The sequence below is a fragment of the Salvia splendens genome, chromosome 10 (assembly GCF_004379255.2).
Source record: "Salvia splendens isolate huo1 chromosome 10, SspV2, whole genome shotgun sequence".
NCBI classification, from domain to species: Eukaryota; Viridiplantae; Streptophyta; class Magnoliopsida; order Lamiales; family Lamiaceae; genus Salvia; species Salvia splendens.
Window position 1 is genome coordinate 11,369,726 of NC_056041.1, and position 24,778 is coordinate 11,394,503.

Below are 24,778 nucleotides of genomic sequence, written 5' to 3' on the forward strand. Positions count from 1 at the left end.
CCAAGCATTGTGTTTTTGTCATATTTCTAATAAATTAAACATGAAATGGTTACCTTACAGCACAACAGAATAACCCCATAACAACATTTTATTATAAATTGATCGAGGATACATATGAAGCACATAATAATTTTAATAAATGCACTTTGTGACCACAATTCTAAGTGAATGTGACCACAATATGAAGTCCTTGATCAGTTGATGGTGCAATAATCACACAAACTTCATCAACCATTGAGTTGATCCAACACGAGGCATAAATGGGCTTGTTTCCTTCACTAAAACATATCTTGTCCAATTCGAGTTCATCCCATGCTCTTGTAAAGCTCACTCCTTCTGCACCATGATCTAGTTTAGAACACTCTAAGAGGCCTTCTCTCGAGCAAACTTCAACCCTATCATCCTCAGAGGGCACCTGGACAAGCAGGGACAAGTTTGGAGCCAGTTTCCGGCCGGTCTCGCGCTTGGCCTCTTCGATGCAGAAGGCAGCAAGATGCTTGTGGGTGATGTTGTTGTCTGAATTAAGGATGTTTGCTGGGAAGTTGAAGATGAGACTCTCGGCAGTAATATGTTTGGTTGTGTTGGATCCAATTGGTAGAGATGTAGATGAGGGTGGTGGGCCATGATTGGGGAGGTAGAATATGGGGATTTGGGGAATTTCATTTGATGGAAATATGCTGGTGTGGAGAGTGGCCCATTTCTTGATGATGGTTGTTAGGGTAAAAGGATCACCAAGGAGGATGCTGCAGCTTATCCCAATTGAGTATCCCCCACATGTGAAGTTTGTTACCTTAAATTCACACAATTCTAGAGTTCATTTTTTTTTGTGGGAGGTATATATGCTTAGTTTTGAGTTCAACTAAATAGTAGTAAATTGTAGATTGATTAGTATACCATGTAGTAGTGTGAATTTGTATCAACATAATAATTTAATACTAGTGACTAATCACCCATTTTAATAATTATAGCGCATGGCATACTTATGCATTTATAATGGAATGTTCTAAAAGTATACTTATGCACAAAATAGAGAAATTGGTGAAAAATGAGGTGACGTTCTTCACTTCCTAAATCGGCATTAACAATTTAGTAGTAGTACTTTAGTATCAATAGAAACAGCTACCCATACCCATATTCATGGCATAGTATTATTAATACACATTAAATGCTATGACGCCATTTACTACTGCTATTATCTATCATTTCAAAAAAAAATATACTAGTATGTATATTCTTTGATTATTGCATATATTAAAAACTTGCAATGAAAATAATGATTATGGTTAGAATTAGTAGCGTTAATTGAAGTGATTTAATACTAATCGTCATAATTAGGTCTTAATTGCATAATTGAAGTGATCAGCAGATGATGACATGAAACAAAATTACCTGAACATAAAAGAGGGGAGAAAATTGAGGGGTATGTTGAAGAAGATCCTCCCAGAAAACGAGCTCAGCTTCATCCTCTCTCTTGTCCTCCATTTTGACGAAAGCAGCCAACGCCATCTCCGCCTTGGTCTCCAGTATTCGAGTGCCGGAATCATTGCACACGATCTCCAAATCAGCGTCGCACCAGCGCAGCCTGCCGGCGAGCAAGGGGTAGTCCTGCAGGACCCTTCCGAAAGACTCTTTAATCTGGCCGGCAACCAGCCATCCGGAGTCCTCGGAGGAGCCCTTGTTGTAGCAGAGGAGCAGGTGGAAGCGCCGCTGCAGCACCGCCGCCGATCCCGCATTCTGTGAAACCGTGATTCTGCACGATTGCCGTGGATCTGTTGGCTTTGTTGGAACCACTGTTTGAAGTGCTTCCACGCGCACTTTGCCGCCATTAACCACCGGATTTGCCATTTTTATTTTTATTTTTATTTTTATTTTTATTTTTATTTTTATTTTTAAGATGTGGTGGATGAATTTCAGTGGTAATAGCCTTATATATATATATAAGTTTGGATTGATTTTTATTATTTTTTTATGTAATTAAATCATATCGAGGTTTTATGTTTTAAATTTTAAATTTGTCAAATTCTGATTCGAGTTATAAGTCAACTAGCAATGGGTTGGTTAGGCGTCACTACATAGATACGCTGGATAAATTAATGTTGATAGGAATGTAAAATTTAGGTTTACAAGAAAAGTAATGGTTAGAGTTAATAGGGTAGGGAGGGAGTAGTTGTTATTCCAAATTGTCATAATCCCATACAATTGACCTCAAACCGAATACCGTTTGGCCGATCTCTCCCCCATCTGTATTTTTGGTATTTTTTGAAAGGGGAGTGTAAAAGTACATAAATTGTCTATTCAACTTTCATGTGCTTTATAATATTCCATTCATAAATTGTCTAGTATTTGCCACGTTATTTGTTAAATTATGAAAAATGAAAGTATCGAATTAAACTAGAAGTCATTATTGAAGCATTTAAATTTTAAAGTACCAAATAAAAAACTAGACATTACACAAATTTGGCCTAACTTTGATGCAAAGCGTTAGGACAGGTGTTCTAAATTCTAATAAAAGAAGAAAGCGAGAAGTACAAATAGAGATTGAAGGATATCGATATGTGTGTCCTTTTTTGGTTGACCTATAAACCAACTTGGTTGAGGAAATGCATTCATTCTATGACATTATTATTATTATTACTATTATATGACCCCACGATCGTCCAACTGCTTGCACAACTACATTTATGTATTGTACAATATCAATTGTGTAGCTATTCACTTAACTGTGGAAAATAAATAAATAAGGGGGAGTTACACCTAATAAATTTATCGAAAATTCGAAATCTCTAAAAAAACACATCAAACAAGTGCAAAAAACTAATAATATCTAAATTCCAAAAAAAATTTAAAGACACCTCCTCCTCGTGGTTCTCTACGGATTAATCAGTTTTTTGGATCTTGCAACTTACAGTCTGCACAGCTAATACACTACCAAGTGATGGGCTTCATTATCATATAGCAAAACAAGTTATGGATTTCCTATGGGCTTCATTATGGATTTCCTTATCCATCCACGACTAATATCAATATCAAGTAAATTTGAAAATTTTAAATTCACTTTAGGCAAGAAACCAGTTCATCAGATTTAGAATATGAGATGCCAATAGCATACCTAGCAATCATTTTCAAGACATATTATGGAAATTGGCAGCCCAGTAGTCCCCTGCAATGAGGGTGAATTTTATGTAGATATGAATAAAATTTAGTACTCTACAATATTTTTATGTATGCAAAAATATTGAGTTTCTATAAGAAATCAATGTCTAATTAACTCAAATACAAGCACATGCCTTTGTCTTCCCACACCACCTTTGTCACGACCACAACTCCCTAGTGCTAGTGAGCGTAATTATTTCTCAACTAATTAAACTCATCAATCATAAACTAATCATAAAAGGAATACTTAACTAAAAAAAAATAGTCTTGAAGGCGAATGGGTACAACCAAGTAAAAAACAAAGTATTTAGACCGATTACATTGTTTTACTAGAGCAATACTTAAATATGCAGCGGAAGGTTCCAAGACAAAATAAGATGTATGGAGACATGTTATTTTAGCTACCTAACTACTTATTCATAAGTCCTTCCCAACACCTTCAGCACCTCGCTCACCTTCAACCTGCACGTTAGCAAATAAACATGCAGGGCTGAGTATTTGGTATATCCAGTGGACTTAGTGCCAAAAACAGTTCTTATTTCATTGTCATTCGTAGTTGAGTGAACGCAGGGTTTTTATTTGAAATAAGGCCCGAGTCACTAAATCCTTTTTCATTTCATAAATTTGATTGCGCAATCACATAAACATAATACCATATCTGAACTTATGTGAACCGGGAATGTGACCACATTCCACAACTGTCACTGGACCGGCCAACTCGAGAGCTAGCACATAGTCCCCATATGTGTACACTAGTCCGAGTAGGGTTTGCGCCCTACTGGGACCCGAATTCGATTTAACATGTTTGGCATAGCCAAGCAAATAGGTAATCATAAAACAAAACGTGGCATGACAACATATTTAAAATATATTCACGTTTTCACATAAAGTCACGTTTCAAAAGAAAACCCACCTTGTTCGATTAATTCCTCAATTGACAGTCCCTTTACTTGGTCTTACTTGACGTGCGACGACACCCCTTTATAAACAATAAGTATACTTAAATTAGACTTAAGTAACTATTTATTTAGTGTGTATGCATTCCTAAGCGTGTGATTATTTTTATTTTCTTCTTCCTAAATCCATAAAATCCTTAAGTATTAATCAAATCAAGCGATTTAATTTATTTGGGAATTTTTCGAATTATTCGAGCATTAGGTAAATTCCAAAAATTTTAACTTTATTGCCATGAAATTAAATAACGGCTACCCATCATTTAATTTGGCAAAACATTAGGAGAGTCTATAAATTAAATTCGATGTTCTTGTCATACTAGTGTTTTAATTAGTAGCCCCTCCATATTTTGTGTTATTAATGGTGCAACATAAATTAATCCTCTTGAATTAAAATACTTAATTGGATTAAAATGACCTACATTTTCTTGTGTTCTAAAGAATTACATTCCATGGCCCCAAAATTATTAAGGGCAGTGGCCCAAATTTAAATAAAACCGTGGTCCAATTCAAATTGAGGAGAAGGTGGCCCAAACAATTAAAATAAGGAGTCCAACTTTTTTTTATTAAACTCCCTGGCCCAAAATAATAGAAGAGAAGCCCAAGCAAAAAAATGGCAAGGCCCAAATTTAAAATATATTCCCATCCGCCGACTGTCTCTCTCTCTTCTCTTCTCTTCTCTTCTCTTCTCCTCTCCACAATCCAATTCCTCCCCCAAATTAATTCCAAATCCCTAACTTCTCCATCTCTCTCCCTCCTCTCGTTGACATTGCAGGCAGCCGCCCCTGCCGCGCCTCACGGAGGCGCCCTCCCTCCTACCGTCGTCTCCTTCTCTCGCGGCACCGCCTCCATCTCTACCATTCCCCGTTTTCTCGCCCCACTTTCGAGTTCCCGATTTAGGGAAGGAAACCCTAGCTCGAGACGGACACAGCGGCGCCTCGCCCGTCGGCCACCACCGTCGCCTCCGTGTTGCATCGTGGTCGGCCCCGCCGTCGTCTCGGAAAGGGAGGGAGCATCGCCTCCTTTATTCTCCTTCCGGCATCTCCGGATTAGCCGTAACACAGCGGAGTACGCGGGTTTTTTTCTTCCGTTCAGCGCCGTCTCTGCCGTTGTCATCCTCACCTCCGGCGTGAGGCTACCGGCCTCTTGGTTGCTCGCAGCTGCCCTTGGGCCGCCGCTGCACCAGGAGCTTCTGCGGCGGCCCTCGCGGCTTTATCGTCTCAGGTGACCTCCGTGGAAGTTTCTTCTGCCCTAGAGCTAAGTCTCCTTAACTCCGCTAACTTATGATTTCCGTAGACGAAACCGTCTCTTTATTGCGTGATTTAGGATTTAGGCAAGTTATGGTGCTTCCTCAAGTCTCATACTAAAGATTAACTGCAGACTCTTAAGCTTGTTGCCTAGTTTTTGTGACGTTATCATTCCATGAAATCTCTATAAGGCGCGAAACTCTAATGACTTCGGATTAATTGGCTGTGGTTATTATTTCATATTGTTCATTGTCATGGGGTCTTATTTGATGGTATTGCTAAGTTCCAAAACTAAATTTCTTTAGCATTCTTGGATCTATGCCCTTATGCAGTTATGCTATCTATGATGCTCTCTAAAAGTGCAAGTGTTGTGGTGTTACCTCTTGTGACTGTGATGGAATGGGGCTGCCCTAGTTGTTGCTCACAAAAGCTCCACTTTCTTCTCTATATGCGGCTGAAATTTGTAGTGTGTGTGGGGAGAACTTGATGCATATGGAGGGGGGTCTCTTATAGGCAAAGTGTGTGACTATGAGGGAATTAAATGGCTGATTTCCTTGTTCTTATGCACCGTACCTCTCTTGTCCTTGATCCCCTTTTGCAGCCTTCTACTTAGGACACTTTGGTGCTATTTGGAGTACTAGGTCCTTGAGTATTAATTCCATCTTGTCCTCACATGGTTACCTAGTACTTGGCCATTAAATTTGATTGTTTACTTGTAGTTAATGAGAAAATAGGTGCTGCTAAAAGGGTGTAAGGTTTTCTTTGTCAGGTTTGACTTGGGTTCTACCCCCTTTCTTTCGTTTGGCAGCTCTCGGCTGGTGGGGGAAGGCTGGAGGAGACGCTGCCATTTCAGGCGAGTCTTGAGTTCTCTTTAGAAAGGTATTGTTGTCTTTTTCCTCAATTTCCCTCCTACTTGCTTACTTTGTTTTATTAGCTTTTGGCAATCTAATTATCTTATTTACTTGTCACATTTTTCATTTTGTAGAGGTGAAGGAGTAGTTGGCTGGAAACGGCCTCCCGCGCCATGGCTCACTGCTCTTGGCCCGACGGCCGATCGGACACGGGCGTGGAGTGTAGCTTGGCTCGAAAAGAGAGACACACGTTTTTCCTATTTGTATACCCTCATTTTGTAACATAGTTACTTAAAGTGTATGTAATAAATCTTATTAGAAACAAAATCTAAACTCTTAGTTTTTCTCTTGTTTGAGTGTATATTGTTTAATTAGAGAAGTAAATAAGGAGAACGCAAATTCATTTTAGTTTGCTCTTGTATCATTTTAAATTTTCCGTTTACGAGTTAACAACACTACGCGTTCACGAATGAAAATACTTCCATTCCGAAGCCCAAATTAAGGAACTAGAATTTATTTGGTTCGACTTTACTGTTCTTGACAAGATGATACAAAGGGGCGGTCATTACAACCTTATCTATCAGTACTAGTATAATTTTTTACTTCAAAATTTCAAGCATTTTAAGGCGAAAATAAACATCAAAGTTTGTTATGAAGGTTCAAATTAAGACAATCCATGTGATTCCTATGTGGTTGGTGGAGTACATACTTCTACATCACAAATTCTATGATGATTCAAACACAATCCATGTGACATCACAAGTGCCTGTGTTCATTTGGTTTATGTGGGCAGATGAGTTCTACATTGCAAGAGTAGGTGGGAACAATGGCATTCAAATTCTTGATTTCTTGCTAAATATGTTTATAGACAAATTCATGTGATGATGATCCATTTGCTTGTGTTTCCTAACTCTGGTATCCACCACATATCCATCATTTTGCTAACCAATCTCAATATCTTAAGGGATCCAATATTTCTTCTCCACCTATATATACAACACTTTACTCAACTTCAACCCATCACCTAGCCTTGAGCAGATACCTTACCTTTCTTACTTTGAATTTCTTTCATAACTACTCTCTTCATCTCATCCTAACTCGAAAAAAAGTTCAAACAATGGCCATTCGTCAGATTCTAAGACGGTCTTTGTCCAATGAAAGAAGGTCGGCTGAAGTTCCAAAAGGGCATGTTGCCGTCTATGTTGGTCATAATGAAAAGAAGCGTGTAATAATGGAGTGCTCATTTCAGTTGGAAGAAGAAGGCAGAAGAAGGAAGCTCGGCTTTGAGCTGGAACTAGCTGAGAAGGGAGTTCGGTTTTTGAGCCAAGAAGGGAGTTCGGTTTTGAGCCGAGAAGGGAGTTCGGTCTTGAGCCGAGAAGGAAGAAGCAACCTAGAGAAACTAGCCGTTGGAGCAGCAGTTAGTTAGCTGAGATGTAGCGGTTATTCTTCTTGTTTTCTTGATTCTTGTTGTAGTTAGTTAGTAGCAGTTGCTACTTGATTGTAGAGCTTTAAATAGCTCATAAACCGTGTATGTAGTCAGTAGTTTTATCAATAAAGAGTTTTCCAGTTTCTCTCCAAGATTATCATCTTCAATACTCAAAGTGTGAGTGTGTGTGTTTCTGCATTGTGTGATCTCATACAACAGTGAGTGTGTGTGTGATCTTCTTGAGTGTGTGAAAGCATTGTGTGTGTGAAACCCAACAAGTGGCGCCGTCTGTGGGAAGGGATATTGAAGCTGATTTGCAGAGGATCAAACGGTTTCAGAGATGGCAGCAAGGCTTGATGCAGAAAAGTTCACAGGCAAGAATGATTATAGCCTGTGGAAGATGAAGATGAAGGCGGTTTTGATTCAACAAGGCTTGGCCGCAGTTCTTGCAAAACCAAAGTCAGAAAGGAAAGGCTCCAGTGCTTGATGATAAAGCTCAGGCAAAGATGGAGGAGATGCAGCTCAAGGCACATTCTGCAGTGATTCTGTGCCTTGGAGATAAGGTCTTGAGGGATGTTCAAGAAGCCAAGACTGCGGTGGAGATCTTGGACAAGTTGGATGAAGTTTACTTGGCCAAATCCTTGGCTAACCGGCTGTATCTCAAGAAGAGGCTGTATGCCTATAGTTTTTCTGGAGATAGGTCCATCATTGAGCAGTTAGAGGAGTTCAACAAGATCATTGATGACCTGAGATCTGTTGATGTCAAGATTTCAGATGAGGATAAGGCCATTCTCACATTGAATGCCTTGCCTAGCTCGTATGACCAGTTAAGTGATGCAATTATCTATGGAAGAGATAAACCTATCACCTATGCAGAAGTCTATTCAGCCTTGATGGCCAAAGAACTCCAGAAGACAGCCAACAGAGGCTCTGCAAGCTCCAATGTTCAAGCTGCAGAGGCCTTGAATGTGAAGAAGTTCAAGAAGCAGAACTTCAAGAAGAAGTTTGAGGGCCCTAAACCCTCAAGTTCTGATGCTCAGAAGGAAACCAGAGCTTGCTATTGGTGCAAGAAACCTGGACATTTGAAGAAAGATTGTCATGCATGGAAGAGAAAGATGGCCTCTGAGGGACACAACCAATCTGATTGTGTGGAGAGTGCTGATCCCCCGGCTCAACTTATGAATATTAGTGACAGTGGGGTCAGTCACAGGTGGATAATGGACTCGGGGTGCAGCTTCCATATGTGCCCCAATAGAAGCTGGTTTCATGATCTTCAAGAAGCATCGGGTACGGTTGTTCTTGGAAATAATCATACTTGTCAGATAAAAGGGATAGGGAAAGTGAAGCTAAGCCTACAAGATGGCTCTGTGAAGATCCTGACTGGGGTGAGGTATATTCCAGAAGTGAAGAGGAACCTCATCTCATTGGGAATGCTGGAGCAGAGGGGGTTCACTATATTAATGAGTCAAGGAAAATTGTTTGTGAAATCTGGAGATGCAGTGATGATGGAGGCTGACAGAGAGCATATTCTCTATTATTTGAAGGCTAAGGCTGTTGATGGAGAAAGCAATGCTGTGTCAGATGATTCCCTAATGCTATGGCACAAGAGGCTGGGCCATCCAGCAGAAGGAAGCTTGAAAGAACTCATCAAGAAGGGCCTGATCTCTGGAGATTTCAACAAGATGGACCCTGTGAGCAGTGTATACTTGGAAAAGCAAAGAAGGCACCCTATCCTACAGGTATTCACTCTTCTACAGCCCCTTTAGACTACATACATAGTGATCTTTGGGGGCCTTCACCGGTGTGTTCAATTGGTGGAGGAAAGTATTATCTAGCTATCATTGATGACTATACAAGGAAGTTGTGGGTATATATTCTTAAGAAAAAATCTGAAACACTCACTAAGTTCAAGATATGGTGTAAGGAGGTGGAGCTAGAGAAAAGAAGGAGTGTTAAATGTTTAAGAACTGACAATGGCTTGGAATTCTTGTCTGCTGAATTTGATATATTTTGCAAAGAGAAGGGTATGAAGAGGCACCGTACTGTTCCTGGTAATCCCCAGCAAAATGGTGTTGTGGAGAGGATGAATAGGACTATCCTAGAGAGGGTGAGGTGCATGCTTCTTGGTTCTGGTTTGAGCAGCAGGTTCTGGGGAGAGGCGGTGTATACAGCAGCCTATCTCATCAATAAATGCCCATCTACTGTCCTGAAATCTGAAACTCCTGATTACATGTGGTATGGAGCTCATAGTGACTACTCAAAATACAAGGTGTTTGGGTGTGCAGCCTATGCTCATGCTAGGCAAAGTAAGCTTGAAGCTAGGGCTCTGAAATGTATCTTGCTGGGATATCAGAGGGGTGTTAAGGGGTATAGGCTCTGGTGTATTGAGCCTGGTAGGCAGAAGGTGGTGGTGAGTAGGGATGTGGTGTTCTTGGAGGATCAGATGCCCTACTTGAAAGATAAGCTGGACTCCAGTGACTCCAGTGAAGTTGAGAGTGATTTCTTCAAGGTGGAGCCTATGGGAGTTGGCCTAGGAGCAGGTGGAGTCACTGACTCAGAAAATGAACCTGATCCAGAGGGTGATGATGCTCCAGCTCAAGGTAGAAGAAATGATGAGCCCACAGCAGATCCTACCAGAGAGTACCAGATTGCAAGAGATAGGGGAAGGAGAAATGCAAAGCCTCCTGAGAAATTTGCAGATATGGTCTATTATGCACTGTGTGCTGCTGAGAGTATTGATATTGCTGATCCTCTCACCTATAAAGAGGCCATGAGAAGCAAAGACAGAGAGAGATGGATAGAGGCCATGAATGAAGAAATAGAGTCTTTACTCAAGAACAAAACCTGGATTTTGGTGGACAAATCCAAGCTGAATACAGATGGAAAGGAGAGGAAGCTGATCAGTTGCAAGTGGTTGTTTAAAAAGAAGGTAGAGACCACTGATAAAGACAGAATCAGGTTCAAAGCAAGGCTGGTGGCAAGGGGATTTACACAGCAAGAAGGAGTTGACTTCAATGAGGTGTTTGCTCCGGTTGTTAAGCACACTTCTATTAGGATTTTGTTGGCTGTGGTGAATCAGCTAGATTGGGAATTGCAGCAGCTTGATGTGAAGACTGCCTTCCTAAATGGAGACCTAGAAGAGACTATCTTCATGGATCAGCCAGAGGGCTATGTGAAGAGTGGTGAAGAAAGCAAGGTGTGCTTGCTACAAAAGAGTCTTTATGGTCTTAAGCAAAGTCCTAGACAGTGGAACAAGAAGTTTGATGCACAAATGAAGAAGATTGGCTTCATTAGATCAGAGTTTGATGATTGCATCTACATCAAGAGGAAGGGCAAAACACCCATTGCCTACCTATTGCTCTATGTGGATGATATGCTACTTGCAGGACCTTCTATGACAGAAACTGAGGAGATGGAGTCTATTCCTTATGCTAGTGTGGTTGGAAGTGTTATGTATACTATGATCTGTACCAGACCAGATCTGGCACATGCTATCTCAGTGACTAGTAGATACATGGCTGACCCGGGGAAGGAGCATTGGAATGCTCTTAAGTGGATATTGAGGTACATGAAGTCAACCAGTGGCTGGGGAATTGTCTTCAATGGCTGGGAAGGTGAATCTGAGGAGGTTGTGCAGGGCTATTGTGATGCAGACTATGCTGCAAACCTGGACAACAGAAAGTCCCAAACAGGTTATCTTTTCACCATGTTTGGAACTGTAATCAGCTGGAAATCAGGTTTGCAAAGTGTTGTTGCTCTCTCAACAACAGAATCAGAGTATATAGCTCTCACTGCAGCTGTACAGGAGAGCTTTTGGATTCAGGGAGTGATTTCTGACTTTGGTTTTGACCAAAAGACAATGGTGATTCATTGTGACAGCAGCTCAGCTATGTGCTTGGCTAAACATCCAGGTTTTCATGAAAGGAGCAAGCACATAGACATAAAGTTGCATTTTATTAGAGATGAGATTGAGAAGGGGAGAGTGAAGGTGATTAAGATTAACACCTTGCACAATCCGGCTGACATGCTAACAAAGTCTCTAGGTAGAGACAAGTTTGATCATTGCAAGAAGTTGATCAATGTTTGTGCAAGAACTGAGATGAGCCCTCAGGTGGAGAATTGTAATAATGGAGTGCTCATTTCAGTTGGAAGAAGAAGGCAGAAGAAGGAAGCTCGGCTTTGAGCTGGAACTAGCCGAGAAGGGAGTTCGGTTTTTGAGCCGAGAAGGGAGTTCGGTTTTGAGCCGAGAAGGGAGTTCGGTCTTGAGCCGAGAAGGGAGTTCGGTCTTGAGCCGAGAAGGAAGAAGCAACCTAGAGAAACTAGCCGTTGGAGCAGCAGTTAGTTAGCTGAGATGTAGCGGTTATTCTTCTTGTTTTCTTGATTCTTGTTGTAGTTAGTTAGTAGCAGTTGCTACTTGATTGTAGAGCTTTAAATAGCTCATAAACCGTGTATGTAGTCAGTAGTTTTATCAATAAAGAGTTTTCCAGTTTCTCTCCAAGATTATCATCTTCAATACTCAAAGTGTGAGTGTGTGTGTTTCTGCATTGTGTGATCTCATACAACAGTGAGTGTGTGTGTGATCTTCTTGAGTGTGTGAAAGCCTTGTGTGTGTGAAACCCAACAAAGCGCTTTGTGATTCCAGTTTCGTACTTGAACCATCCTTCATTTCAAGAATTGTTGTTTCAAGCTGAGGAAGAATTTGGGTTCAATCACCCTATGGGTGGCCTCACCATCCCTTGCACTGAGGACTTATTTGTAGATTTCATCTCTGGTTTGAGCAGAAGATGATTTGTAGCAATAGTGTTTTAGGAGTAGAATTTTGCAGATTAGAAAATGTATCCACTGAGAATACATTAGAATGTACACCAAACATATTATTGAGAAACTGTGGTTTCCTTAATTCTTATTGCTCTCTCAAACAACCAAAATCTTCTGATAAATTTGGATGCTGTTATGTGTTTTAAAACAATAATGAAAGTCATGTGATTCAACATATTACTAGTGATGGACCTACTCAAAATTTATAGTTAGCTCTATCAATCTTTGATTGAATAGCATTCAAGTAGCTACAGACATTATACTAAGAGCTTAAAACTGCATATCCTTTTTTTTGGTTCCATCTATAGAAAATACGACCAAAGATAAAGTCTTATTTGGTGATGTTTTTCACTCCTTCAAGTTGCAGATAGATATTTGAGAATTTCATATTCTCTAAGTAAATATATTTACTCATCTAAAATAGTGTTTCTATAAATGTCTAACTCAAACAGTTTGGGTGATAAGTGAGATAGTAGGGGCCATAAAAACACATGCATTTGTCTTTTGCATATCGTCTTCTCTCTTAGTCTTATCATTTTCAACTAAACCTTTAATTTTGACAGATAAGACCGCGTTCATTATCAAATTATCGAGCATTTTAGGTGAAAATATGCATCAAAGTTTGTTATGCGAGGGCCCGCGTTGTTACTTGCAGTGTTGGTAGACTACATAGTTCTACATCACATATTCTTGTTTGCTATAAAATATTGATGATGATTCAAAGACAAGTCCATGTGACTTCTTGTGCTTATGCTTCTCAACTTACAATTGCAGGCCATTGGCATTCCATATCCACTTGTTATGTTATCCACTTACTCATCATGAGAATACACGGAAAAAAAAACATTTCTTGATCATCTATATATACACAACACACTTCTTTATTGCAACCATCAACAAAAGCTTTCCTTCTCATTCAAACAAATATTTTCTTCCAGCTCAGAAGAGTTCGAATTTGCACAGCAATGGCCATCCGACAGATGCTGAGACGTTCCTTGTCTAGTGAGAGAAGGTCAGCTGAAGTCCCAAAGGGGCATGTTGCTGTTTATATTGGCGAGAATGAAAAGAGGCGCTTTGTCATTCCAGTGTCGTACTTGAACCATTCCTCGTTCCAAGAATTGCTGTTTCAAGCTGAGGAAGCATTTGGTTTCCATCACCCTATGGGCGGCATCACCATCCCCTGCAGCGAGGACTTATTCGTTGATGTCGTCTCTAGTTTGAGAAAAACATGATTAATGTAGAAGATATGTGTAGGAAAATCACCATTTTGTAGATTAAAATCTCTTAGAAATGTAGTCAATGACATACTACAAATGAAGATTATATATAGAACCATTTTCGGATTATTTCTAGACAAATGATATCCTTGAAATATCTCATCATCTGTCATATGAAACATCATAAACTGTCAATTTCCCTAATCCATTAAAGAAAAGTTTCCTTACAACTTCAAAATTTATTTCTAGTATGAAATCTGTTGTTTTAGCTGCCTTTTAGTGAAAATAATAACGTTGTTGTAAAACCAGTGGCCAATGGTAGTACTATATTAACCTGACAGAATGAGATAAGAAAAAATTGTGAATGATATGTACATATGCTGTTACTCTGATACTATGTTGTAACTATGCCATATCTTCAACCTTATATTGTTCTATTTACAACAGTTTTGCAAAGAAGAATAGTTTAGAAATTTTTACAGAACATAAAATTTATGATAGATGAATCAGAAAAATTATGTATCTTTAAGCAGTAACTTAATGACCGCAGCTACTTTATTTCTGTTCAGTCAAGATAGAATTATAATAAATGTTGAGTGAGTCCATCACTAGAAATCTGATGCATCACATGATTCTGTATTCTAACAATCACTAGTTTTAAAGAAAATGATTGTGTTAAAACATATACTATAAACTTGTCTTGATTTGATTGAGGCAAATGCTGATGAATTTTATGATATAACAGCATCCAACTTTATATAGTTTCTGTTGAAAGTTTATCAGAAGATTTAGTGGTTTAAGAGAGCCATATGAATTAAGGAAACATAAGTTTCTCAATAATATGTTTCAGTGTACATTCGAATGTATTCTCAATGTATACATTTTCTAGTCTACAAAGTTCTACTCCTAAAACAGCATTGCTGTAAATCATCACGTGCTCAAACCAGAGATGAAATCTACAAATAAGTCCTTGCTGCAAGGGATGGTGAGACCACCCATCGGGTGATTGAACCCGAACTCTTCCTCAGCTTGGAACAACAATTTTTGAAACGAAGGATGGTTCAAGTATGCGACTGGAATCACAAAGCGCTTCTTTTCATTATCACCGACATAGATGGCAACATGCCCTTTCGGAACTTCAACGGACCTTCTTTCATTGGACAAAGACCGTCTTAGAATCTGGCGAATGGCCATTGTTTGAAGCTTTTTCAATTTAAAATGAGATTTGGAGAGAAGTTATGAAAGAAATCAAGAAAGGTAAGAATATGCTGTAGGCTTGTTGATGGGTTGAAATTGAGAAAGTGTTGTATATATAGATGGAAAAGAAATAATACAACCCTATGGAAACTAAGATTGGTTAGAAAATTAAATGGATATGTTGTGGGAATGAGAGTTGGGAAACACAATACAATGGATCATCACATGGACTTGTCTCTAAATCACACAAACATATTCCACAAAAAATCAAGATTTTAATGACATTGTTATCAACAAACTAGTGCAATATAGACCTCATCTGCCCCACACATAAACCAAATTGTAGAGTAGAATATGTCATCCTGATAAATTAAGTCATATTAGGACATTAATAATCACATGATTCAGTTTTTTTGTTTGTTGAGAACATAATGCAGATTTAAGGAATAAATATATATGTGAAGTACTGTTCAATAATTGGACCATAATGATATGATTACAAACAGCACAACCATATAATTTGTTAAAGTTTGGTATAATTAACTTGTACCACAAATTTTCATCAACCTAAATTTCTGATTGATGGACCATTTTAGAAGCTTTGTTCACAAACCACTCAACCATAAGAATTACTAATCTGGCATTCATTTTTTTATGTCTATAAAACTGAATCTGGACTTCATTTATATATTATAGGTGTGACATATTTTATTGTATGTGGGGCAGATGATGAGGTTTACATTGCAAGAGTTAGTTGGGAATAATGGCATTCAAAATCTTGATTTCTTGCTAAATATGTTTGTAGACAAATCCATGTGATGATGATCCATTTGCTTGTACTCCCAACTCTTATACCCACCACATAGTTTGCTAACCAATCAATTTCCAAAGGGATGCAATATTTCTTTTCTATATATACAACACTTTTATTCTCAACTTCAATCCATCAGCAAGCCTTCTGATTCATTATCATTCTTAATTATTTTGAAATTCTTTCATAACTACTCCACTCTTCTCTTTCTAACATTAGAAAACATTCACACAATGGCCATTCGCCAGATTCTAAGACGGTCCTTTTCCAATGAAAGAAGGTCAGCTGAAGTTCCAAAAGGGCATGTTGCCGTCTATGTTGGTGATAACGAAAAGAAGCGCTTTGTGATTCCGGTCTCGTACTTGAACCATCCTTCGTTTCAAGACCTGCTGTTTCAAGCTGAGGAAGAATTTGGGTTCAATCACCCGATGGGTGGCCTCACCTTCCCTTGCAGCGAGGACGTATTTGTAGATTTCATCTCTGGTGTGAGCACAAGATGATTTATAGAAATGGTGTTTTAGGAGTAGAGTTTTGTAGATTAGAAAATGTAACTACTGAGATTACATTAGAATATACACAACATATTAATGAGAAACTTTTGTTTCCTTTATTCATTCTACTAAGGCTTAAAATTAAATAGCCTTTTTTTGATTAATCTTTCATTACAGAAAATACAAACAAAGATAAAGTTTTAATTTGGTGATGCTTTTCACTCCTTCAACTTGTTGAAGAAGATAGAAATTTGAGAATTGCTAGTAAGTAGTAACAGTAGTCAAATTTTCTTAGTAAATATATTTAGCCATCTAAAATAGAGTTTCCATAAGTAATAAATGTCTAACTCAAACTGTTTGGGGAATTAAGTGAGATAGTAGGGGCCATAAAAACACATCCATTTGTCTTTTGCATATCATCTTTCTTTTAGTCTTATCATTTTCTCAAAACCTTCAACGTTGACGGATAAGAACTCGTTCATTATCAAATTATCGAGCATTTTAGGTGAAAATAGGCTTCAAAGAGTGTTATGCGAGGGCCCGTGTTGCTACTTGCTAATGCTGGTAGCCTACGTAGTTCTACATCAGATATTCGTGTGATGATTCAAAGACAATTCCATGTGATTCCTCATGTGCTTGTGTTTCTCGACTTACAATTTGCAGGCCTATTGCATATCCTTTTATTATGTTATCAACTTACCTATTATAAAACTGTTTCGACTTTACATCTTATTATAAAAAATTGAAAACACAAGCACATGAGAAACCACATGGAATTGTCTTTGAATCATCATCATGATTTTGAAGCAAACAAGAATTTGTGATGTAGAAGAATGCAGCCTACCAACCCTACCCTCACATACAACCTATGATGTCCATTTTCACCTAATTTTCTCAATTTTTAAAAATTTGAATTCTTTTTATCTGCATAAATATTTTCTAAATGAAGAACTGTTTAAAAAAATTACAGACATAATTTCTTAATTAATGATATACTCTGTTATATTCTACTAGCAATTCTAATACTCCAACCGATCTCTTTTAGTAATTTTTAGAGCTTCAGAACATCAGCAAAGAGAGTGTATTATTATGAACACTTCTCATAGTATTCTGTTAAAATTACCAATTATCACTGATTTTTCAAGAACTTAATTATTTTCATGATGTCATTATTGAAGAAGAATAAGTTGGGTATGTACTTATCTGCCTAAGTGGAAGGCAGATGAATTTTCAGATATAAGAGCATCCAAACTTATATAGTATTTAGTTTCTGTTGCAAGTTTATCAGAAGATTTGGTTTGTTTAAGAGAGCCATATGAATTAAGGAAACAGAAGTTTCTCAATAATGTGTTTCAGTATAAATTCTAATGTATTCTCAGTTAATACATTTTCTAATCTACAAAATTCTACTCGTAAAAACCATTACTATAAATCATCTCGTGCTCAAACCAGAGATGAAATCTACAAATAAGTCCTCGCTGCAAGGGATGGTGAGGCCACCTATGGGATGATTGAAACCGAACTCTTCCTCAGCTTGAAAAAGCAATTCTTGAAACGAAGGATGGTTCAAGTACGCGACTGGAATCACAAAGCGCTTCTTTTCAGAATGACCAACATAGACGGCAACATGCCCTTTTGGAATTTCAGCCGACTTTCTTTCATTGGACAAAGACCGTCTTAGAATCTGGCGAATGGCCATTGTTTGACGATTTTTTGAAGTTGGGATGAGATGAGGGGAGTAGTTATGAAAGAATTCGAAATAAGAAAGGTAATGAATCTGTTCAAGGCTTGTTGATGGATTGATGTTCAGGAAAATGTTGTATATATAGGTGGAAAAGAAATATTGCATCTCTTTGGAAATAGAGATTAGTTAGCAAAATAATGATTTTGAAAGTTGGGAAACACAAGCAAATGGATCATCACATGGATTTGTCCATGAACATATTTAGCAAGAAATCAAGACCTTTGATTGTCAATGTTCCCAACTAACAATTGCAATGTTAACTTCATCTGTCCCACATAAACCAAATATCAATCAAATCTGTCACACATATATATTGAGTCCTACATATTCATTTATGACCTTTCTTCGGATCAGAGAGGCATCAAAATTTATTATGTGGCCATGGCTTGTTGCCAACATAGTTGGTAGGCTAACAATGTGTCACACCACATATCTCAAGACAAATCCATGTGATTCATCATGTGCTTGAGATTTTGAACTTAGGCTTCATACCCCATTTGAATATCTACTTGTTATCTTCTCATCATATTTTAATATAAACCATTTTTTAGAAGTCTATATATACATAAAACACATTTCTTCATTCAACCATTATCAACTCTTTCACCATATAAACTTGAGATTCTCTCTCCCACAAAAAGTTGCTCATTTCAGCGCGGCTTTGTACAAGAATGACCATGCGACAAATGTTGAGACGGTCTTTATCTAGCGAGAGAAGATCAGCTTCATCAAGAAATGAGGTCTCAAATGGCCATGTTGCTGTCTATGTAGGGGAGAGTGAGAAGAAGCGTTTCGTTATTCCATTGTCGTATTTGGACCACCCCTCGTTTCAAGCTGAGGAAGAATTCGGGTTCCATCACCCCATGGACGGCCTCACTATCCCCTGCAGCGAGGACTTATTCATTGACGTCGTCTCTGCCTTCAGCAAGACATGATGATATAACAGAAATGTTTAGGAAAAGCACAGTTTGGTAGATCAACCTTTAGAAATGTATGTAATGACAAGATATGAATATACTTAGCCATTTTCAGATGCAAAACTATATCTCTGTGGATTTCTTGAAATTTCAAATTCTTAAACTTGCAGTAGTCTTGAAAGAAGTTTAGAAGCTATTATCACTCAGACTTATCCACATTTGTCCATAACGTCGTTGTATATGTTCTAACATCGTCTTTTTAGACTATTACAACATCTTCTTTACTACCATTGAAGGTTGGAATACAAAATCATATGATTCCTCAGATTTCCAATAACGAGATCAGGCACATTATTCTGACTCTATAAATCTTGATTGTGTTCTTATGAAAAAGTGGAAAAGTACAGTAATAAAGCAGTATATCCACTTGTAATGCTAGTCACTGCCCCAAGAAAAAAAAATTGGAGAAAAAAAACATTTTTGATCAACTATATATACACAACTTATTTCCTTATTGCAACCATCAGCAGCAGCTTTTCGTCATAATTTTTTTTTTCGTTTCATTTCAGCAGAGTTTGACTTTGTAAAACAATGTCTATATGACAAAAGATATGACGTCTTTTTCTAGTGAGAGAAGATCAGCTGAAGTACCAAAGGGCCATTTTGCTGTTTATATTGGTGAGAATGAAAATATGGCTTATTCATTGATGATGAGATGGTCATTGAATCACTCTTCTTTTCAAGAACTGTTGTCTTAAGCTGAGAAAGAATTTGGGATTATGGTAGGCTTCACCATCCCCTGCAGCGAGGACTTATTCATTGAAATCATCACTAGAAGATGTCTGTAATGATGCATGAATCAAAAGTTCTGTATATTTAAGCATTAGTTCAATACATCACCAGAAATTAGTTAATCACAGGATTCTATATGCTGACAATAAATAGTTCTAAGATCATGACTGTGATAAAATATATACAAACGTGTCATGATTTGATCAGGAAAATGCATATGAATTATAGGATATAACAGCCTCCAAACATATTTAGTCTATGTTGCAAGTTTGTCAGGAGATTTGGTTATTTAAGAGAGCCAAATGAATTAAGGAAACAAGAGAGCCAAATGAATAAAGGAAACAAAAGTTTCTCATTAATATGTTGTGTATATTCTAATGTAATCTCAGTAGTTACATTTTCTAATCTACAAAACTCTACTCCTAAAACACCATTTCTATAAATCATCTTGTGCTCACACCAGAGATGAAATCTACAAATACGTCCTCGCTGCAAGGGATGGTGAGGCCGCCCATGGGGTGATTGAACCCAAATTCTTCCTCAGCTTGAAACAGCAATTCTTGAAACAAAGAATGGTTCAAGTAGGCAACTGGAATCACAAAACGCTTCTTTCCATTATCACCAACATAGACAGCAACATGCCCTTTTGGAACTTCAGCTGACCTTCTTTCGTTGGACAAAGACAGTCTGAGAATCTGGCGAATGGCCATTGTTTGAAGCTTTTCCAATTTAAAATGAGATTTGGAGAGAAGTTATGAAAGAAATCAAGAAAGGTAAAGAATATGCTGTAGGCTTGTTGATGGGCTGAAATTGAGAAAGTGTTGTATATATAGATGGAAAGGAAATAATAAAACCTTATGGAAACTGAGATTGGTTAGAAAATGAATGGATATGTTGTGAGCATGAGAGTTGGGAAACACAAACCAATGGATCATCACATGGACTTGTCTCTAAATCACACAAACACATTTCTCAAAAAATCAAGATTTTAATGACATTGTTATCAACAAACTAGTGCAATGTAGACCTCATATGCCCCACACATAAACCAAATTGTAGAGCAAAATGTGTCATCCATATAAATTAAGTCATATTAGGACATTAATAATCACATGATTCTGTTTTACAAAATGCAGATTATATGTGTGACATATTTTATTGTACTATTTGGTTTATGTGGGGCAGATAATGAGGTCTACATTGCAAGAGTTAGTTGGGAACACTGGCATTCAAAATCTTTATTTCTTGCTAAATATGTTTGTTGACAGACAAATCCATGTGATGATGATCCATTTGCTTGTGTTTCCTAACTCTCGTATCCACCACATATCCATTAGTTTGCTAACCAATCAATTTCCCAAGGGATGCAATACTTCTTTTCTATATATACAACACTTTTCTCAACTTCAATCCATCAACAAACCTTCAGATTCCTTGTATTAATTATTCCAAATTTCTTTCATAACTACTCTCCTCATCTCATCCTAACTTCAAAAAATCTTCAAACAATGGCCATTCGCCAGATTTTAAGACGGTCTTTGTCCAATGAAAGAAGGTCGGCTGAAGTTCCAAAAGGGCATGTTGCTGTCTATGTTGATCATAATGAAAAGAAGCGCTTTGTGATTCCAGTCTCGTACTTGAACCATCCTTCGTTTCAAGAATTGCTCTTTCAAGCTGAGGAAGAGTTCGGGTTCAATCACCCGATGGGTGGCCTCACCATCCTTTGCAGCGAGGACTTATTTGTAGATTTCATCTCTGGTTTGAGCATGCGATGATTTATAGCAATGGTGTTTTAGGAGTAGAGTTTTGTAGATTAGATAATGTATACATTGAGAGTACATTAGAATGTACACTGAAACGTATTATTGAGAAACTATAGTTTCATTTATATGGCTTTCTGAAACAACCAAATCTTCTGATAAACTTGCAACAGAAACTAAATAAGTTTGGATGCTGTTATATTTGAAAATTCATATGCATTCCACTTAGGCCGATAAGTACACACTCAGCCTAATCTTCTTCAATTATGAATGACCTCATGAAAATAATTAAGTTATTGAAAAATCAGTGATAATTGGCAACTTTAACAGAATAATACTCCATAAGAAGTGTTCATAATAATACACTCTCTTTGCTGACGTTTTGAACCACTAAAAACTACTAAAAGAGATCGATTGGAGTAATAGAATTGCTAATAAAATAATTTACTATCATTAATTAAGAAATTACTATATCTGTAAAAGTTTCTAAACAGTTCTTCTTTAAGAAATAAGATTTGTGCAGATAAAAAGAATACAACTTTTTAAAATATTGAGAAAATTAGGGGAAAATGGACATCATAGTTTGTATGTGAGGGTATGGTTAGTAAGCTGCATTCTTCTACATCACAAATTATTGTTTGCTTCAAAATCTTGATAATGAATCAAAGACAATTCCATGTGGTTGCTTATGTTCTCGTGTTTTCAATTATTTATAATAAGATGTAAAGTCTTAACAGTTTATAAAAGGTGAGTGGATAAAATAACTAGTGGATATGCAATAGGCCTGCAAATTGTAGCTCAAGAAACACAAACACATGAGGAGTCACATGGAATTGTCTTTAAATCATCATCAAGATTTAAAAGCAACAATAATATGTGATGTAGAACTATATATGTAGTCTACCAACATTAGCAAGTAGCAACACGGGCCCTCGCATAACAATCTTTGATGGCTATTTTAACCTAAAATGATCGATAATTTGATAATGAACGCGCTCTTATCTGTCAAAGTTGAAGATTTTGAGAAAATGATAAGACTAAGAGAGAAGCTGATATGCAAAAGACAAATGCATGTGCTTTTATGGCCCCTACTATCTTACTAATTCCCCAAACAGTTTGAGTTTGACATGTTTTACTTATAAAACTCCATTTTAGATGAGTAAATATATTTACTTAGAAATTTTGAATATTGTTTCTAGCTAATCTCTCATTTCTATCTTCTTTAGCCAGCTTGAAGGAGTGAAAAGCATCACCAAATAAGACTTTATCTTTGTTTGTATTTTCTGTAATGATAGATGAAGTATAAAAAGGATATGTACTTTTAAGCCTTAGTTGAATATTCGTAGCTACTTGAATTCTATTCAGTCAAGATTGATAGATGTTGGGTAAGTTCATCATTAGAACTCTGTTGAATCACATGATTTTCATTATTGTTTTTAAAACACATAACAGCATCCAGTCTTAGTCTCTGCTGCAAGTTAAAAAAAAGACTTTGGTTGTTTGAGAGAGCCATAAGAATTAAGGAAACAGAAGTTTCTCAATAATATGTTTGGTGCACATTCTAATGTACTCTCAGTGGATACATTTTCTAACCTACAAAATTCTACTCCTAACACACTATTGCTATAAATCATCTTCTGCTCAAACCAGATATGAAATCTACAAATAAGTCCTCGCTGCAAGGGATGGTGAGGCCACCCATCGGGTGATTGAACCCAAATTCTTCCTCAGCTTGAAACAGCAATTCTTGAAACGAAGGATGGTTCAAGTACGAAACTGGAATCACAAACCGCTTCTTTTCATTATCACCAACATAGATGGCAACATGCCCTTTTGGAACTTCAACCGACCTTCTTTCATTGGACAAAGACCGTCTCAGAATTTGGCGAATGGCCATAGTTTGAAGCCTTTTTTAAGTTAGGATGAGATGAGAAGAGTAGTTATGAAAGAAATTCAGAACAAGTAAAATGTAATGAATCTGTTCAAGGCTTGTTGATGGATTGATGCTCAGGAAAATGTTGTATATATAGGTGGAAAAGAAATGTTGCATCTCTTTGGAAATAGAGTAATGTTAGCAAAATAATGATTATGAAAGTTGGGAAACACAAGCAAATGGATCATCACATGGATTTGTCTATGAACATATTTAGCAAGAAATCGAGATCTTTGATTGTCAATGTTCCTAACTAACAATTGCTATGTTAACTTCATCTGTCCCACATAAACCAAATATTAATAAAATCTGTCACACATATAATATTGAGTCCTACATATGCAATCATGACATTTCTTCGGATCAGAGAGGCATCAAAATTTATTATGTGGCCATGGCTTGTTGCCAATATAGTTGGTAGGCTAACAATGTGTCACACCACATATCTCAAGACAAATCCATGTGATTCATCATGTGCTTGAGATTTTCAACTTAGGCATCATACCCCATTTGAATATCTACTTGTTATCTTCTCATCATATTTTAATATAAACCATTTTTTAGAAGTCTATATATACATAAAACACATTTCTTCATTCAACCATTATCAACTCTTTCACCATATAAACTTGAGATTCTCTCTCCCACAAAAAGTTGCTCATTTCAGCGCGGCTTTGTACAAGAATGGCCATGCGACAAATGCTGAGACGGTCTTTATCTAGCGAGAGAAGATCAGCTTCACCAAGAAATGAGGCCTCAAAGGGCCATGTTGCTGTCTATGTAGGGGAGAGTGAGAAGAAGCGTTTTGTTATTCCATTGTCGTATTTGAACCACCCCTCGTTTCAAGAATTGCTGTTTCAAGCTGAGGAAGAATTCGGGTTCCATCACCCCATGGGCGGCCTCACTATCCCCTGCAGCGAGGACTTATTCATTGACGTCGTCTCTGCCTTCAGCAGGACATGATGATATATCAGAAATGTTTTAGGAGAAGTACATTTTTGTAGATCAACCTTTAGAATTGTATGTAATGACAACATAGGAATATACTTAGCCATTTTCGGATGAAAAACTATTTTGTATTTCTTGACATGAATAGCTCAAAAATCTACGTCGTTGTGGAATTCTTAAAATTCCAAATTCTTAAACTTACAATAGACATGAAACAAGTTTAGATGCTATTATATCTAAGACTTATCCGCATTTTCCCAAAACATCGTTGTATATGTTCTAACATTGTGTTTTTAGACTCTTAAGCATCTTCTTTACTACTCTGAATGCTGGAATACAGAATCATGTGGTTCCTCGTATTTCCAATGATGAAATCGGCACATTATTCTAACTCTAAAAGTCTTGATTCCGGTCTTATGATAAAGTAGAAAATCACCAGTAACAAAGCAAATATATCCACTTGTAGTATTAGCCACTGCCCCAAGAAAAAATTGCAGAAAAAAGTTAATTTTTGATCAAC

General features: G+C 37.4%; 6 protein-coding genes across 6 annotated transcripts; 3 read left to right on the plus strand and 3 right to left on the minus strand.

Annotated features, from left to right (window-relative positions):
- Positions 1-70: 70 nt before the first annotated feature.
- LOC121752897 (acyl transferase 5) lies at positions 71-2,103 on the minus strand. Its single transcript, XM_042147988.1, has 2 exons — positions 1,390-2,103; positions 71-790 (listed from the first exon to the last, which is right to left on the minus strand). Exons 1-2 carry the CDS (start codon positions 1,843-1,845, stop codon positions 161-163), a joined length of 1,086 nt encoding a protein of 361 aa, XP_042003922.1. The 5' UTR covers positions 1,846-2,103; the 3' UTR covers positions 71-160.
- A 2,601-nt stretch (positions 2,104-4,704) lies between these two features.
- On the plus strand, positions 4,705-6,612 carry LOC121752898. The gene is made up of 3 exons (XM_042147989.1): positions 4,705-5,330; positions 6,123-6,232; positions 6,339-6,612. The coding sequence occupies exons 1-2, from the start codon at positions 4,720-4,722 to the stop codon at positions 6,226-6,228; spliced, it is 717 nt and encodes a 238-aa protein (XP_042003923.1). The 5' UTR covers positions 4,705-4,719; the 3' UTR covers positions 6,229-6,232; positions 6,339-6,612.
- A 6,570-nt stretch (positions 6,613-13,182) lies between these two features.
- On the plus strand, positions 13,183-13,794 carry LOC121752899 (auxin-induced protein 15A-like). The gene has a single exon (XM_042147990.1). The coding sequence runs from the start codon at positions 13,414-13,416 to the stop codon at positions 13,678-13,680; it is 267 nt and encodes an 88-aa protein (XP_042003924.1). The 5' UTR covers positions 13,183-13,413; the 3' UTR covers positions 13,681-13,794.
- Positions 13,795-19,946: 6,152 nt separating this feature from the next.
- Positions 19,947-20,410, minus strand: LOC121751386 (auxin-induced protein 15A-like). Its single transcript, XM_042146123.1, has one exon. It carries the CDS (start codon positions 20,325-20,327, stop codon positions 20,061-20,063), a length of 267 nt encoding a protein of 88 aa, XP_042002057.1. The 5' UTR covers positions 20,328-20,410; the 3' UTR covers positions 19,947-20,060.
- A 2,485-nt stretch (positions 20,411-22,895) lies between these two features.
- Positions 22,896-23,462, minus strand: LOC121752962 (auxin-induced protein 15A-like). The gene has a single exon (XM_042148072.1). The coding sequence runs from the start codon at positions 23,272-23,274 to the stop codon at positions 23,008-23,010; it is 267 nt and encodes an 88-aa protein (XP_042004006.1). The 5' UTR covers positions 23,275-23,462; the 3' UTR covers positions 22,896-23,007.
- A 455-nt stretch (positions 23,463-23,917) lies between these two features.
- LOC121752961 (auxin-responsive protein SAUR20-like) lies at positions 23,918-24,379 on the plus strand. The gene has a single exon (XM_042148071.1). It carries the CDS (start codon positions 23,995-23,997, stop codon positions 24,271-24,273), a length of 279 nt encoding a protein of 92 aa, XP_042004005.1. The 5' UTR covers positions 23,918-23,994; the 3' UTR covers positions 24,274-24,379.
- Positions 24,380-24,778: the final 399 nt, after the last annotated feature.

Excerpts from the sequence above, each read along its gene's own strand:
- LOC121752962 (XM_042148072.1), bottom strand. The coding sequence starts at position 23,274 with ATGGCCATTCGCCAAATTCTGAGACGGTCTTTGTCCAATGAAAGAAGG.
- LOC121752961 (XM_042148071.1), top strand. The coding sequence starts at position 23,995 with ATGGCCATGCGACAAATGCTGAGACGGTCTTTATCTAGCGAGAGAAGA.
- LOC121752897 (XM_042147988.1), bottom strand. The coding sequence starts at position 1,845 with ATGGCAAATCCGGTGGTTAATGGCGGCAAAGTGCGCGTGGAAGCACTT. Across the intron at positions 791-1,389 it reads CTCCCCTCTTTTATGTTCAG|GTAACAAACTTCACATGTGG; the intron begins GTAATTTTGTTT and ends TGTGAATTTAAG.
- LOC121752899 (XM_042147990.1), top strand. The coding sequence starts at position 13,414 with ATGGCCATCCGACAGATGCTGAGACGTTCCTTGTCTAGTGAGAGAAGG.
- LOC121752898 (XM_042147989.1), top strand. The coding sequence starts at position 4,720 with ATGGCAAGGCCCAAATTTAAAATATATTCCCATCCGCCGACTGTCTCT. Across the intron at positions 5,331-6,122 it reads TCGCGGCTTTATCGTCTCAG|GTTTGACTTGGGTTCTACCC; the intron begins GTGACCTCCGTG and ends TTTCTTTGTCAG.
- LOC121751386 (XM_042146123.1), bottom strand. The coding sequence starts at position 20,327 with ATGGCCATTCGCCAGATTCTCAGACTGTCTTTGTCCAACGAAAGAAGG.